The sequence below is a fragment of the Oryzias latipes genome, chromosome 14 (assembly GCF_053564925.1).
Source record: "Oryzias latipes strain Hd-rR chromosome 14, Olatipes_Hd-rR_3.1".
Classification (NCBI taxonomy): domain Eukaryota; kingdom Metazoa; phylum Chordata; class Actinopteri; order Beloniformes; family Adrianichthyidae; genus Oryzias; species Oryzias latipes.
In genome coordinates, this window is record NC_136250.1 from 5389966 (window position 1) to 5405968 (window position 16003).

Consider the following 16003-nt stretch of genomic DNA (forward strand, 5'->3'; position numbering starts at 1 on the left):
TAGTGCCACACAATGCAGCACTGCCCCCCTTTGACTGACAGCGGAACAGCAGCAGGGGACACATAAAGCAGCAGAAATCTTTACAGTTTAGCATTTAGCTGAAATATATGAATACATTTTATGTACTTTATCACCTCTGCTGTTTCTGGAATGGAAAAAATCTGTTTTTAAAGCTTCAACAAAAAAAGAAAGATTTTTTTTGGCAAAAAAGTTGGAGGGAATTCTTGTTTTCATTTTGTTTTTCCCCCCACTACATGTCACATTTTGTGAGCCTTTCATGTCATGTAACTGCAACACGGCTTTCTTTTTGAAAGCAGTGGCTGCTGAAAACCTGGGGGCTTGCTGACAAATGTCTGGAACAGCCATGGGGAGTTCCACCTGAACACATGAACACATGACAACCACTCTAACGGTCCACGGAGGCAGGCCTCTGCAGAGGAACCAAAGCTTTTGTGTCATGTTCTCTGTGCAAAACAGCAGATTTTGCCTCCTCTTGGATTCAGAAGCTAGATTCTCTCCATTCTACATGCTGAGAACTTCTACATTTCACATGCATCAAGAGGAAAATTTTGTTGCTCGCCCTCATTTTTCAAGAATAAAAATAGTGATAATTTTTGTTCCTATGAAGCCTCTTAGAGTCCTGTTGATTTTGTACAGCCCCAAGCATTTGATCCACGTGTGTGACTTTTTTGTAATCAATCCAGGCTGTGCACAGGTTGGTGTGTGTGTGTATATATATATATATATATATATATATATATATATATATATATATATATATATATATATATATATATATATATATATATATATATATATAAACGCCCCTCTCACCCTCCGCGGGTGCTTTCTCCTCCAAGCTTGGGTCCTCTACCAGAGGCCTGGGAGCTTGAGGGTCCTGCAGTATCTTAGCTGTTCCTAGCACTGAGCTTTTCTGGACTGAGAGGTCTGAGGTCTTTCCAGGTATCTGTTGTAGCCACTCCTCCAGCTTGGGGGTTACTGCCGAGTGCTCCAATTACCACAGGCACCACTGTCACCTTCACTTTCCAGGCTTTCTCCAGTTCTTCTCTGAGTCCCTGGTATTTCTCCAGTTTCTCGTCTTCCTTCTTCCTGATGTCCCCATCACTTGGCACTGCCACATCCACCACAACGGCTTTCCTCTGTTCTTTATCCACCACTACAATGTCTGGTTGGTTCGCCATTACCATCCTATCAGTCTGGATCTGGAAGTCCCACAGGATCTTTGCCCTCTCATTCTCTACCACCTTCAGAGGTGTTTCCCATTTTGACCTTGGCGTTTCCAGTTCATATTCTGCACACATGTTCCTGTATATTATTCCAGCCACTTGATTGTGGCGCTCCATGTATGCTTTCCCTGCCAGCATCTTACACCCTGCAGTTATGTGCTGGATTGTTTCAGGTGCCTCTTTGCACAGCCTACACCTTGGGTCTTGTCTGGTGTGGTAGATCTACACCTTGAGTCTTGTCTGATGTGGTAGATCTGAGCCTCTATTGCTCTGGTGCTCAGGGCTTGTTCCTGAGCTGCCAGGATGAGCGCTTCGGTGCTGTCCTGTAGGCCAGCCCTTTCTAGCCATTGGTAGGACTTCTTGATATCATCCTCTTCAGTTATGGTCCGGTGGTACATCCCATGCAGGGGTTTGTCCTCCCATGAGGATCTGTCCTCCAGCACTGTATCCTCTGCTCTCCATTGCCTGAGACATTCACTGAGCACACTGTCAGTTGGGGCCTTGAGCTTGATGTATTCATGCATTTTGGATGTTTCATCCTGGATAGTGGCTTCTACGCTCACTAGTCCTCGGCCTCCTTACTTGCAGTTAGCACACAGTCTCAGGGTGCTGGATTTGGGATGGAACCCTCCATGCATGGTGAGGAGCTTTCGTGTTTTAACATCCGTGGTCTGTATCTTTTCCTTTGGCCATCTTATTATTCCTGCAGGGTATCTGGTAACTGGCAGTGCGTAGCTGTTTATTGCCCGGGTCTTATTTTTGCCATTGAGCTGGCTTCTCAGGACTTGCCTTACTCGTTGGAGGTATTTAGCTGTTGCAGCTTTCCTTGTTGCCTGCTCCAGGTTGCCATTTGCCTGCGTAATTCCAAGGTACTTGTAACTGTCCTCAATGTCTACTATTTTTCCTTCTGGGAGTGAGACCCCTCCTGTGTGGACTACCTTGCCCCTCTTTGTCACCATCCGGCTGCATTTCTCGAGCCCGAATGACATCCTGTCAGTACTGTAGATCCTGGTGGTGTGGATCAGGGAGTCAATGTATAAATAGATATAAATATATAAAATATATATATATATATATATATATATATATATATATATATATATATATATATATATATATATATATATATATATATATATATTTATATATATATATATATATATATATATTTATATCTAAGCGCAGTGCTAGGAACAGTTAAGATACTGCAGGACCCTCAAGCTCCCAGGCCTCTGGTAGAGGACCCAAGCTTGGAGGAGAAACCACCCGCGGAGGGGGGGAGAGGGGTGGTATATATATATATATATATATATATATATATACATATATATACAAATACATACATACACACGTCGCCATGTTGGAGCCAGGCTATGTCAGTAAGCTGCGATTGGTTTGAGTCGGTCGGCGTCAATCAAGAGAATCTGTCAATCAAATGTTATGAACATTTGAAGTGAGACCACATGGTTTTATTGAGGCATGTGATTGGCCAGTTTATAACTTGAATAACTTGCAATAAAGAAAAAAAATTCATGAAAGAAAAAAATTTGGATTAGCAGGATGTTAAAAACAATGTTTCAGAGCAAAAACGGTTATTCAGACAAATAGAATGACTGTGTAACAGCTGTGTATTTCTCAATACAACTCTATGGGATTTTGGCTTCTTGGTTCCAGCATGTACTCCCTATTTGGAACACAAAGGGGGAGGAGTCACTCAGTCCAGTTCTCATATACAGTCAATGGTTGCACGAAAAAATAACCAATATGTAATGAATCAAAATGTGACATTTATAATCATTTAAACTGTATAGCACGAAATAAAATAATAAAGTGAATCAAAACTATTGACATGGTGTCAATCTGGCTGATTAAAATCTTTATATTCCATAAAACAGGTGAAATAATCCAAGTCAAAAGGAAAGTCTGATATAACTCGCCACAAAGGACAGAAACAAGACAAATGGTAATAAGGCAGCTGACAAAAACAACGTTCCCCACAGAATTTGTTCTTGACTAAAATGTCCTTTTGCGGGGTCGTCGGATTCCAGCTTTGAGAAAACATTTGGACTCATGTATGCAAGAGCGAATGCACAGACACACACGGACGCTCAAGGGCAGAGCTGCTAAGACTGTACAGGTGACATCACGGTTTTGCTTTACAAATTTTCATTTAGACAGGAATATGGTGAACGACCCCCCCCCCCACACACACACACATGACATGTGCCTACAACCCTCAGGTGGCACCGTTTCTGTTTTCCCACCTTCCGCTCTCAGCTTGGGACAAAGTCAAAACTTCAAAGTCAAAACAGTGGCAAGGCGTGACACACACACACACACACACCTGCGTATGCGCAGACATGTGCATGCAGGTCAAATATATTACTTTTTTTTCTACTTTCCATTTCCTGCCATCCAGTGGGGCTCTTTCACATTTTGAGATGTTTATTTGAAGCTGTGTATAATTTAGCAACTGGCCTCCGGACAAATCCCACTTGGAGCTGAACCTTCACTTCCTTGTCGTTTGGGAGAAATTCTCTGAAGTACGGAGAACAGCTCCTTGAAGTGGCAGGTCAGGATGAATTTATTTGCCCTGACCCAGTCAAACTTCTTTCCAAGTTGATGACAAATAAATATTAAAGCAGAAAAGTCACCCTGAAAATCTTACTTTTGGACAGAAAACCATTTGTGGAAAATTTGGGATACACAGATATTCACAAAAAGTCATTACTACTAGCTTCACTTTTTTAGTAAGTCGGTACTTATCTCTCTTATGGCTCAGCTTTTTAAACATTTTAGACTTTTAACTTTCAAAACAAGGAATAACCATTAAAATTAGCTCAAAGGGATTGCGAGAGATTGTACCTGGATCACACATTACCCATGAATCCTTGCAGTGTCAGTAATATTGGGATCTTCTGCACAATTTTTGGAAACATTTTTGGTACAAAGTACGACCTGATTTTGTTTGAAGTTCAGTAAAGCAGCTGTAGATAAAAATAAAAATAAACTTTTAGGTGTAAAGACAGACAAATGCAAAGACATGATTGAAATATATATTTAAGTCTAAGTTGTACGCATTTCTTGAGTAGTTTAGCAGTAAAAGAGCACCAGAAGGTCCCATGTTTCGATTGTTACCTCCAGAAGCTCAGTTTTGATTGACCGCTCTTATTGTGAAAGGCTGCACAAAGGTACACACTCTGCTTGTCATTTATCAGGATTTTGTTTTTGTTCAAGATTCAGGATGTTTGACAAGTTTATTTTTTGAGACAGTTTCTTCAGAAACTCAGCTAAACGAGAGGCAAAATCTAATCTCTAACTTCCCAGGAGTTATAAGTCCGTCATCTTACAAATATGTGTGCAAACTCAAGCGAAGCGCAGTGTGTGAAAATAAACAAGCCTCCTCAAAAAAGGGTTTAGTGATGGGACATTTCTACTCAGTATTGAGGTTGCTGATGCGCCTCTGATGCAGAAGTCCACATCCACACAACCAGGGCGAGTCCGCTCATTCCCCTCCTCTGGGTGGGACAGTAAACCTTGCATGGGTTGGAAAAGGAGGCCGACCTTGGACGCAGCGTGAAACCTTGCAGCTCTGATCAGATTCGATAAAGTGCTGACAGCAGCAGAAGGCGGAGGATTGGTGAAGAAGCTGCAGAGGAGCTCAGGCCAATTGTTTTTCATTTACAGATTCGTAAACCAATAAAACACCCCAACTTCAACAAATACACACCGGATTACAGTTTGATGTTTTTATTCATCGTCTAAACTCATATCAGTAGACTCAGAGAAATAAAAGGTATTCATTCCTTTTTCTTTTTTTTAAACATTCTCTTAAACAAAAATATAACAACTATTTACAATCACTTGTAAAAAATACATAAAAAGCATTCGGGCAAAATCATGTTGTCTTTCTAAAAGACATAAGTTACAACAGCTACATGTGTGAGACCAAAGCAAACTTGAAGCCACAGACTGAGTTAATACCTCTTTGTACAGATTGTGCAGCTCACTCACCACATTTAAGCTTATTGTTGTGCATTTCTGCTGTAATGCCAAAAGAAATCTCTACACAAAAACACATTCATATCTCTCTTATTGCATTCCAGGAAACCTGTCAGGAGGGGAGGGGAGGGGGGGCCCAGAAACAACCAGACTCAAAGGGTCCACGCATTTTTGGATGAGGGAGGTTGTTTCTGGAAACACGTTGTTCTTGGGTGTGTTCAGTAAAAAACAAAAGAGAAGAAACCCAAAAATGCTTTGAAGGAGGATAAAAAAAAGTCAAATAAGTGTCTTTTTTAATTCTCTGTAGGGACTTTGGAGTTTTAATCTCAAAAAAGAAGAAAAAAATGCTGTAAATTCCACATTTCATGCAGGTCTCATCTACCTTACAACATATTGAAGAAGAAAATAACAAAATGTTTTAATACTGATTTATCACTGACAGAATTAAGAAAAGAGTTGTGCAAAATCAGTTTCTTGTCACCGTCTGAGTCAGTTTTTAGGATTTCACTGGCAAGAAGAAAAAGATGAGGTAAAAGTCAAAGTAGAAGCTGATGATTTGACAAAAATATAAAAAAAAAAACAGTTCTAATGTAAGCTGAGTTGACAAAGAAGAAAATAAAAAGAAAACCAAAGCAGGCAGGATGTCCTTAAAAACTCCTTCAAGTCATCCTGTTTCTTTCTGCTGACGAAAGAGGAAATCTGCAAATAAATGCTGTAAAAACTCCAACAGAAATCTGAAAAAAAAGTGAATTTAAAGATCTTTTTAAATGCTAAATCTCAAAAAAGTAACTTCACCAAGATCACACCACAAACAGCAGAAATAATAGCAACAATAGAGAGTGAGAGGCGATGACGTGTCATAAAAAAAATGACAAAAACTAATAAAAGTGTGTGGAAAGACTCCTGCCCCCCCCCCCCCCCCCCCCCACAGGGCAATCACCACCTTAGATATAGATTTCTTTTGCTTGTAACAAAATATTCAAAAAAATAGCCTGTACAGAGGACTAACTTCTCTCATCTACAGATAATCATTTAGCATTAATTTATGGCAGAAATCAGCAAAAATATATGTATAAATTCATTTACATGCCAGGTGTGTGTGTGTGTGTATATATATATATATATATATATATATATATATATATATATATATATATATATATATATATATATATATATATATATATATATATATATATATCAATCAATCATTTCAAGTCTGTGTGTGACAAAAAAAAAAGAAGAACAGGAGGGAAGATCACATGATTCCAGTTTGTCCCAAATGGAAACACAAACGCAGAAAATCTTTGCTGCCTTTTTACCATTTTTTCAAGAAAGTTTTTTTAAATATTCAACAAAACATTGGAATGGAGATGCAGGGCGGACGAGTTTGTTAAATAGGAAGCACGAATGGGGGTGAGAGGTGACTGCTGCATCTGCATATCTGCATGTTCCTGCTGTGCTACAAAGAAATTTACAACGACACTTGCAGGCTTGTCATTCTACAAACTACCACGGTAGTCTAATAAACACTGTAAACAAAATATGTAAGCATTTGCGTAAACACTGTTCTTTGACTTCTTGCACACCGGCTAACGTTTTGGTGTATGTGCATGCACGTGGCGCCACCACACAGTGCTAATTTATTGTTTCTTACAGATGCTGCAATGAAATAACAGGCGTTTGACTCAGCAGTGAGGCATTTGTTCTTCTGCTCATTAAAAACAAGTTATTATACAGATTTTATAGAACATCCAGGAGGCAGCGCGCCAAACAAGCTCATACGACAGGCTGAAACAGCCCGTTTGTCGTTTTTCTGTCAAGCTAAGCAACGTAAGTGCTAAAAAGGTGGAGGCGGGCCTTCCATTTCTTACTTTTCACTACATAAGGGATTAAAAACCTGGGAAAGGACTTTTTGTGACTCCATAGGGCTTTGTGGGCTCATATCCACTTTGTATTTATGCATTTTCCTGCGAGTTGGGAAGTTTTTGCAACCTACAGCTGAGGCATTTCCTCCCCATTTGTATCTCAGTCGCTTACATTCGTCTTATTTTATGCTAAAAAAAAGCTTAAACTTTAAAAGCAGCTTCTCTGCTGTTTCTTATTAGTCCCACATAAGAAAAAAAAACTTGAAATGATGAAAAAAAAAGATTTTTCAACAATTCACTGAGTTCTATCTAAACTGTAAAAGACTATGAAACCCTCTCAGACAGGTGGAGGCACAGCCTTGATTATTATCCCTCTTTTTCTTCTTTTGGCAGATTAAATCTCATTTTCTTGTTTTTTTATAAATGTTTTGTTTCCGTAATTGTTCTTGGATTGAAAAATGAGCCTAAAAAGGATCCACGGAGGCAGAGAGGTCCGCTGGTCTGTGGGCGGGGCTTGAAAAATGTGCTCTGAAGTGCGACCGTGACGCGCTGCGTGTTCAGTCCTGATGGGAGTGACTTGGTCCAGGTGTGAGGGTCACCATCGTTTTTACACTGCTGAAACTTGTTCATCTGGAAGAGACAGGAAACAAAAGGGTTTGTGGAGGAATGTGACAGTTAAAATACCAATCTTTGTTCAGTGCAATCTAATTTTCATTAAGTCATTTGAAGGTCTGCAATACAGATGGGAGCCAGAGGGGGCACTACAGTCTGTAATCAGTGCTTTCTTATTGGCTGTAGTGATCATTATGGAGGATATCATTCATTTTAAAAGTGACGTAATGATAATGGTTTCTAAATTTAGGCCCAGGCATTCCTGCTCATTAAACTCTGATAAAAGTTGGGATGAAGTGTGTCTTAATGGGGTTGATGGGGCTGGGAATCACTGCCAAAATACTTCATTGATGCAATTTTCCTACACATTTTGATTGGATTTCTAATTCCACACAGTTTGATCAATTATCATTTAACAAAGATTGTTTCTAAAATTTCTTTACACAAATGTTTATTTATTCTAAGATCAAACTTTCATGAATGAAATTATGAATTCAAATAAAAAAACTAACAGAAAAATAAGACATTTCTTTTAAAGAAAACTAATTCTAGGATATAATAATAATAATTGTTTTATGTTTTTTTAAACCTTTGAGTTGAGCATTTTAAAGTTTGATTCTTATGTCAAACTAATTAAATTAAAAGTAATTAGAAAATAACTTTTAAAACCTATATTGGAAATCCTTGTCTGTCTATTAGGAACAATTTGGTTAAGATTTTGTTTTTCAAAAACCATCAGGTTTCTTATTAAACAATGCCCATTTCTAAAACAAGTTATGTAACAGTTAAGATGTCACTAAACAGTAAAGATGTCACTAAACAGTAAAGATGTCACTAAACAGTAAAGATGTCACTAAACAGCCAGACGGCTGGTTTCAATTGCTCAGCTAAAAGCCTACAAAGCTAAATTCGGGTCAGGCAGGCAGGAGTCAATAAGGAGCGTCAAAGGAGAAACAGGAGTAGTCAGGATCCAGGCGACAGTCGGGGCAGGCAGCAGGCAAACAGAGTCAAAGACGAAACCAGGTCAGGAAACAGAAGATCAGGTCTGGACATAACACTCGATAATGAAGGCAGAGTGGCACAAACAATACTGAGTGAGACTCAGTGCAGTGCTTAAGTATATTGTGAGTGATTGCAAAGGAGAGTCAGGTGTGTGAGGCTGCTGCCAGATGAGAGAGTTCCTGACGGTGACCAGAGGGGAGACAGAGCTCTGACTTCGGACAAAAGGCATAAATTAACTTCCCCCTTTACCAATTCTATACAATTAAACAGTTATTAATAAAACTGAAACAAAAATAAAAACAGAAATGACAACTACAGAAAAAAATCAAATGTTATGCAGACTGCAAAAATATTTTATGTCAAATTAGACCTCTACCTACGTATAGGAGCCATTATTCAGGACTACATATATTCATTAAATACAATTTTTTGGAAGTTTTTGAAATAAATGTGTCTAAAGAAGGTAGAAGTTCCTAAATGACAAGATAAGACATGACTGCATCTCACCATCCTCACTGTCAGCCAGGTCCTGAGACGGGCAGCAGACGCTGGGGGGTCTGTGGAGATGCTGTTTGGAGATGGAGGTCCGGGAGTCTTGGTGCTGGAGCTGAGCCCTTCGTGCCTCCGCCAGACCGTCAGCCGCTCCGGGGCTCTGCAGGAGTCTGCTCCTCTGCACAGCCACGCTGTAGTCTGGAGGTTTGAGGTGAGGAGGCCGGGGGACCAGACCTCCCGGCCCTCCCACAACTCCTTCGCTGAGGCCGAGATCCCCCAAAGCCAGACCCTGGTAGCCTGGAGGGGTGGGAGGGGGAGCTCGGTAACGCTCATCCTTTGTGGGGGAGGTGACACAGTACACTGAATGAAGGGATGGATGGCACCAACGAGGATGGAGTAAAGGAATTGAAGGAGTGGGGAAGGGGGAGTGGAGTGAGAAGAAAAAAGAAAAAAAAGAAACAGAAAAAAATCCAAATAAATGTGATGTTTCACATCCAACACGTGGTTTTACATGCACCAAAATGTTGAAAAAGTGAAATTAAGTGTACAAATAATGTGATGACTGGCTGCTGAGCAGACGTACAACCCTGTTTACCTTATCAGATGGTTTCATCGGTCTGATCAACAGCCACAAACTTAAAAACATCGACTTGTGTAAAAAAAAAAAAAAAAATGAAAAGAAAACCTAACAAGCAAAGTGAGGCAAGCTGTGAAATTGTGACCTAAAAGGCTGGAGTTTGACCAAAATATGACTGTTTTGGTGGAGGATGAGCACCTTTTCTATAGAAACAGCAGCTACCTAAAGAAACAAAGATTTCATGTGGCCACTAATCCTAAAACACAAGTGTTTTAGAACGATGAGCATTATTGTCATACTCTAGAACTCTTGTTGAATAGAAACCAGAGAATTTATCTCTCAAACAAAAGGCCAAAGTTGCAATAATTCCTCCTAAATGGACTAATTTTCATTTGGGTTTTTAGATTAGGCAAATTCTGGAGAAGTAAACAAACAAATTAACTTTTTATCTAAATGTTTTTTTTTATTTACATCAAATGTAGCCTTAATAGCTGTTACTTTGTTTTTTAAAGCTTGTCGCCTTTCCCCTCACCTATCAGGCCTTTTTCTGTGCTTGATGTCACCGTTTTGTAGGCGGAGTCTGTGCTTTGCGCTCCTTCCTCGTTGGCAGGTGAGGAGGGGTGCTCCGGGATTCGCCTCTTTACTGTCCCATAATTCCCCTCATAGTTGTCTGATATGGAGCTGCTAGACGCCCAGCTCTGCGGAGCCGAGCGATCTGAGCCGGAGTCTCTGGAGGGCTGCCTAGGGTCCTCGCCGGCCCACGCAGGCCTGGCGGCCTCCGCCTCTGCCACTGGCCTGGCCGGGTGCTTGAAGCTGCCCAAGTGTGTGTGCGGCAGAGAGAGCGGGTGGCCGTAGATGCCGTGGTCCCAGGGTCGACAGGAGGAGGTGGGGTAGCTCTGGAAGGACTCGTGGGAGTTGGAGGAGCAGGAAGTCCAGCTGCCTCGGCCGCTGTCTGCTACCGAGTCCAGAGAGGTGAGGTCTGGCGTCAGCTCCTCCGTCGAGAGGGAAGGGGTGAAGTTGCAAGCTCTTGGTGGGTGTCCTCGCGCTAACAATGAAGAACTATTGCAAATACAGAAATTCAGTTTTAGAAAATACAAAAGTTATGTAATGAAAAAGAGAGAGATGAAAAAGAAATTCTAAAAATGAGGGCATTCCATAGATGAGTCAAAAAAATAAATAAGTCCTGATTTTTGGGAGCATAAACTATTTGCTCAACCAATAAAATAACTCCGTTAGGAATCTTGTCATTCTTCATACCACTTCTGTGGTCTATCAAGTGAAACTTGAGACTTGATAGTTTTTGCGTGTTTGGGTGATTACATTGATGCACTTTAAAGATTGGTTTTGGATCAATAAGTTATTTTTAAGGTAAAAGAGAACAACATTTCAGGTTTTGGTACATTATGATAATATAATACTTTATTTTGAAAGGACAGAAATTTAACGTCTTTGTGAAACAATGTTCATTGGAGTCATTATTACCCATCAGCTTAGTTGGAAACCAGATGTTGAAGCTCTAAAAAGTAAAATATGTAAAGCTATATAGATATAATCCAAAAAAACAAAAGAACACTGAGTAGACATGCTTGCATTATCTATAGTCAACATCATTCTACCATATGTCAAAACTAGTGAAGTATGGGAAAATATTTACAAAACAAACATTGATCCAATAATTTAACTTCAAAAAATGGCAACTAGAGTAATAAACAAAGTTGTTTTTTATGAATCTACAGATGCACGATCTAAAAAAATGGATTTACATTAAAATGAATGGATGTAGTGCATGTCAAAATATTGTTTTGTGTTTTTAACTTAGTTTGCCTTGAGAGTGAAGTTATTTTTAAAAGAAGAGGAGAACATTTATGATTCGATGGTGCTTCAGCCCACGTCTTTCTGACTAAAAAGGAAAAAGTAGTAAAAAGGTGACGTTTTAAAGACCCGATCTGGTGAAAATTGTGGTTTTGGGGGTTTGAACATGTTCTTATGGCATTTTCTGATGAGAAAATATAACTCAAAATGTTTTTTTTTTTTTTAAATTGTTGTGAATCAGGAGCAGAAGAAAAACTGACGTTTAAAACAAAAACGTCTTTGTGGACTTGAGGTGCCAAGAGCTGTAAAAGGAAATGTAGGATTTACACGGGTCAAACAGCGACCAACATATCATCATTTAGCTAAGAAGTCCGGATAAACGGAGTGCCGCAGAGATTAAACCTCCCAAAATCTCCAGCTGTGACCTTCAGAGGTCGAACTTCTCTCTTGAGCTAAAGTACCAGTTTGATTCATCGCCAGCGTTTTACAGGACAAAGAAACCAATCAATGAAACCAAGACACACCATAAAAATCAAGTTAGCGTTATACACCAAGGCTGCTGAGGTGATATAATATCTGAAAGAAGATGTTTAAGCTTCTGTTTTATGAGTAAAAGTAGCCCGATCATGGAGGAACAATAAACAAACAGCAGACAGTATAAAGCTGAGCTGTTTACTCAGCCATATTAAAAAGCTGTTACTGTGCCCACGGCTAAAGGGAAGCGGGCAGTAAATCTGAGATGCTAATAAAAGGCTGTTAATTTTGACGATTTCCTGTTACTGGAGTTTTAATAAGGAAGAGACATAATTGGAAAGCAGCTGGAGGGTGTAATGGAAAAAAAAAAGATAGCAGATGGTGTACAGGAGGTCTTTCTGTGGCAAGGTGGATCAATGGGGGAGTTCAAGCTGAAGACAACGCTTTACTGTGAAATGTTTCGCACACGAGGGATAAAAAGTGTTGGTGTGTTTTCAAAATAACCCAATGAGCATTCAAAGACTTTTTTGTATCATTGCATACATATATCACGAAAGAGACAGACCCAAAACAATGAAGTGATATCAACTCTTACCTCGTGCTGGGCTGACTGTAATCAGCATTTACGTGTGCATGCAACGCCGCGGAGCTCTCAGCAACTGCTGCACCTGTTGTAGTAGATGCAGCCATGGTGGAAGAGGCCGTACAGGTTCTGCCGCATCGCTCATCGGACCCGTGGGCCGGCACCGAGTCCACTGAACAGATGCTGGAGCGAGAGGAGATCTCGCTGTGACTCGAGTCTGAGAGGTTGTCTGCTTTTCCAGGTGGAAGAAGGGAGTAGCCTGAAAAACAGAACGTCTTATAAGTTACCACATGTACTGGAGGAAAGCCTGCATGCTGACAGGGAGGGAAACGTCAAGGATGGGCATTAAAATGAAAGAAATGTAAAGAAAAAAGATCAGTTCTCCTCAAAGCAGGATGGAAATTTGTTGATAAAGCTAGATAAATAATAAAGCTAAATAATCCAAATAACGCTGGTTTAAAAAATAATAATTCAATATTGAATCAGTCTAATTAAGTCTAATTAATAAAATAATGTTTCATTAAATCCACACATAGATTTTTCTTTAAAGTAATTAATTTTTTTTTCAAGCAAAAAAAACTTTCAATTCATTTAAAAGCAATGTATTGTAATAATTATTTTATCATTAAAAGCTTCGACTTTCTTTAGTTTAAATAATTTTATTCATTCATTTTCTTAACCGTTTTTCCCTTTCGGGGTCACGGGCTGCTGGAGCCTATCCTGGCCACATGTGGGCGAAGGCAGGGGACGCCCTGGACAGTTTGCCAGTCTGTCACAGGGTAGTTTAAATCATTCTTTGTAAAAAAAAAAAAAAATTAGAGAGGAAATTTGAAAATTGTATCCATATCATTTCTAGGAATTCTATACAATACCTGCACTGCAACAGGTGAGATTTGCCCTCATTAGTTTACGTAGAACTCAACTTAGTCAGAACTTTTTAATTTTTTAAAACTATTAAGTCCAACCTGCACAAGCAGCAAACAAAGTAAAACCAAATACAAGCCTGTGTGGAAATCATCAGCTGTTATCTGAACTTCATATGAAAGAAAAAAACTCAACTGCAGAGGAACAAAGTGAGTTTGAACGCAGCAGCGTGAAAACAAACTCAAAGTTTCCAACATAAAGGCCTGTGAACGTTCAGTTTCAGGTGTTTTATAATTACAAATGTCGCTAATTTTGAGCTTAAATTTGAGACAGTATCATCTTTTCCAACACTAACAACAGTCTCAAGAGTCTCCAAGGCAACAGAAAACGGTTTTGCCCGCTTTGTGACGCCACATAATTGTCTTTAAATCACAAATATTTCAAGAAACCAAAATGCATTTTGGAAAAGAATCTCAACAAAGAGTCCTCTGAAGTCGTACAGTAAACAGCTCAGACTGTCTTTCTCCGTGCATGTCTGTTCCTGCAGAGGCAGAGGAAATGGGCGGGGCTGAAGGATCTGCTGGCTTTCTGCTCTGCCTGTTCTTTTGTCTCATCCTGACATGTCCTCTGCGCTCCCTGCTCACTGTTAGGATGCAGCCTCTCCCTGGACTGACTCCTTTCTCTCAGCACCCTGAACGGAGACTTCAGCCTCTTTCTGAAGGGAATTTCTGATTGGGGTTTGGGTCTGAGGACTTGGGGCTCAGGGGGAGCTGGTTTGAGTTGCGGACCAGAAGAAAACCCCAAGTGTCCCTCCCTGTCTTTCTGTGTTGGGCTTCCATCTCTCGCCCTCACCAGCGTGACCCCTGCATCTGTGAGGACTCTTTGTCTGTTAGGCTGCTGTAGTCTTCCTCTCCTCTCCTCTGACAAACTCCATCCTTTCTGAACTGCCTCTGTCTCCTGCCTCTTCCTTTCTGGATTTTCGTCCATCTCCCTGTCGTGCTGCCTGGTCATCTGCAGGACCCTCTTGTGGAGGAGTGCCCCACCTATTCCGAAGCTTCGCAGACTGACGGTGCCGGTCTTTGTGCTGGCGTCGCTCGTCAGCGACGATGAAGATCCAGATAAGTTCATCTGACTGGAATTGTGGGACTTTGCCAAACCTGCTAAAAAATCAAAAGTAAAAACAAGAACTTCTAATTAGAAAAACGACATCAATAGCATTTTATCTTGTAAGAAGCCGGGGATCAGCATATTTTTCAGAGGTGAAGCTTTTCTTAAGCCAACCTTTTAGAGGTGAATTCTGATAAGACAAGGAGGGGCTGGAGTGAAGAGATGAGATGTTGGAGATGGTGTCCTCTGACGGTCTCTTTGTGACCCAGTCATCTGAGTTCACTGGAGGTTTCTTTATCACCTGAGGGGAGCTGGAGGCTAAAAGATGGGAAAAAAGAGAAAAATATTACCGTACATATCTAAATAGCTCATATCACAACCTAAAAGTTTGTCAAAATTACCAAATAGTTATTTTGGAACATTAGAAACTAGACGGGAAAGAAAATTGAAACGTAGAACTAAATGAGTTTGAGGTAGGCTTTGGCTTTAGATGTACTCACTGGGTGTCCCATTGTCTTTAGCCAGACTCTTCTTCCGTAGAGGGTTCAGTGGAACCTGGACCTGAAGGACTTGGGACACTCGGTTCTGAGTTTTCCCGGACTGCAGAGCTGACCGAAGAGACACCGGAGACATGTTCGACTTAGTGGGGCGCCTCTCGTTCATGTTCTTACTCACTGAGTGCGAAAGCAAGGGATGCAGATTTAATTTATGGGGATGCGTTTCATCTCAGCTGTGATACAAGACATTGAATTCAGTTACAATTGTGGTGCTAAATTACATTTTTCTTATACTGGAATTTTTAAAACATAGGTCAACAACAAAACAAAATCAAGAAAATAATTTTTCTGCTGCTTATTGCTTAGGGAGAGTAATACACACAATCAGGGTTTTTAAAGGTATGTGCTCTAAATGTGCTCTACTATTTGGTTGAGCAGACAGTTAAAGGGTTAATAAAATAAATAACAGTTCAGATTAATAAGTTGCTACTGAATTTCAAAATTATATCAAAAACATTTGATAGAACTTCCAAATAAGATCACGTATCAATGTCTAAAGGTGTGGTAAGCACCACTTGTGAGAGCTCAACCAAAGTGTTCTTGCTGTTACGGTTCAGTTACTATAAGCCGCTCAGCCGCCAATGACAGGATTTGTGATATGAAGCAAAGATAAACAACAACAAATAAAAGTGATGAAGGCCTGACTTTGATGTAATGAGATTATCTACTCTAAAATGGTTTTTTTACACTGTTCCTATGTGGTTAAATGATGCGTTACCATATGGATGTTTACATTCCCCCTAAAAACAACACAGAAATACTGTATAAATCATCTTAACCTATATTATTAAAGAGTTTAACATTTA

General features: G+C 40.0%; 1 protein-coding gene across 30 annotated transcripts in view; it reads right to left on the reverse strand.

Annotated features, from left to right (window-relative positions):
* Positions 1 to 4981: 4981 nt before the first annotated feature.
* Positions 4982 to 16003, reverse strand: part of rapgef6 (Rap guanine nucleotide exchange factor (GEF) 6) — a 122642-nt gene continuing 111620 nt past the window's right edge. For 9 of the 30 annotated variants that reach the window (XM_011483175.4, XM_011483172.4, XM_011483174.4 and 6 more), the window contains 7 exons: positions 15141 to 15314; positions 14815 to 14958; positions 14577 to 14693; positions 12682 to 12928; positions 10333 to 10859; positions 9239 to 9583; positions 4982 to 7747 (listed from right to left, as the gene is read on the reverse strand). In XM_011483175.4, the coding sequence (XP_011481477.1) occupies positions 7725 to 7747; positions 9239 to 9583; positions 10333 to 10859; positions 12682 to 12928; positions 14577 to 14693; positions 14815 to 14958; positions 15141 to 15314 (1577 nt within the window). In that variant the 3' untranslated portion in view covers positions 4982 to 7724. Of the gene's footprint in view, positions 7748 to 9238; positions 9584 to 10332; positions 10860 to 12681; positions 12929 to 14033; positions 14694 to 14814; positions 14959 to 15140; positions 15315 to 16003 lie in introns of those variants that run through there. The other 21 variants (XM_078930951.1, XM_078930946.1, XM_078930947.1 and 18 more) reach the window with 8 other exon arrangements.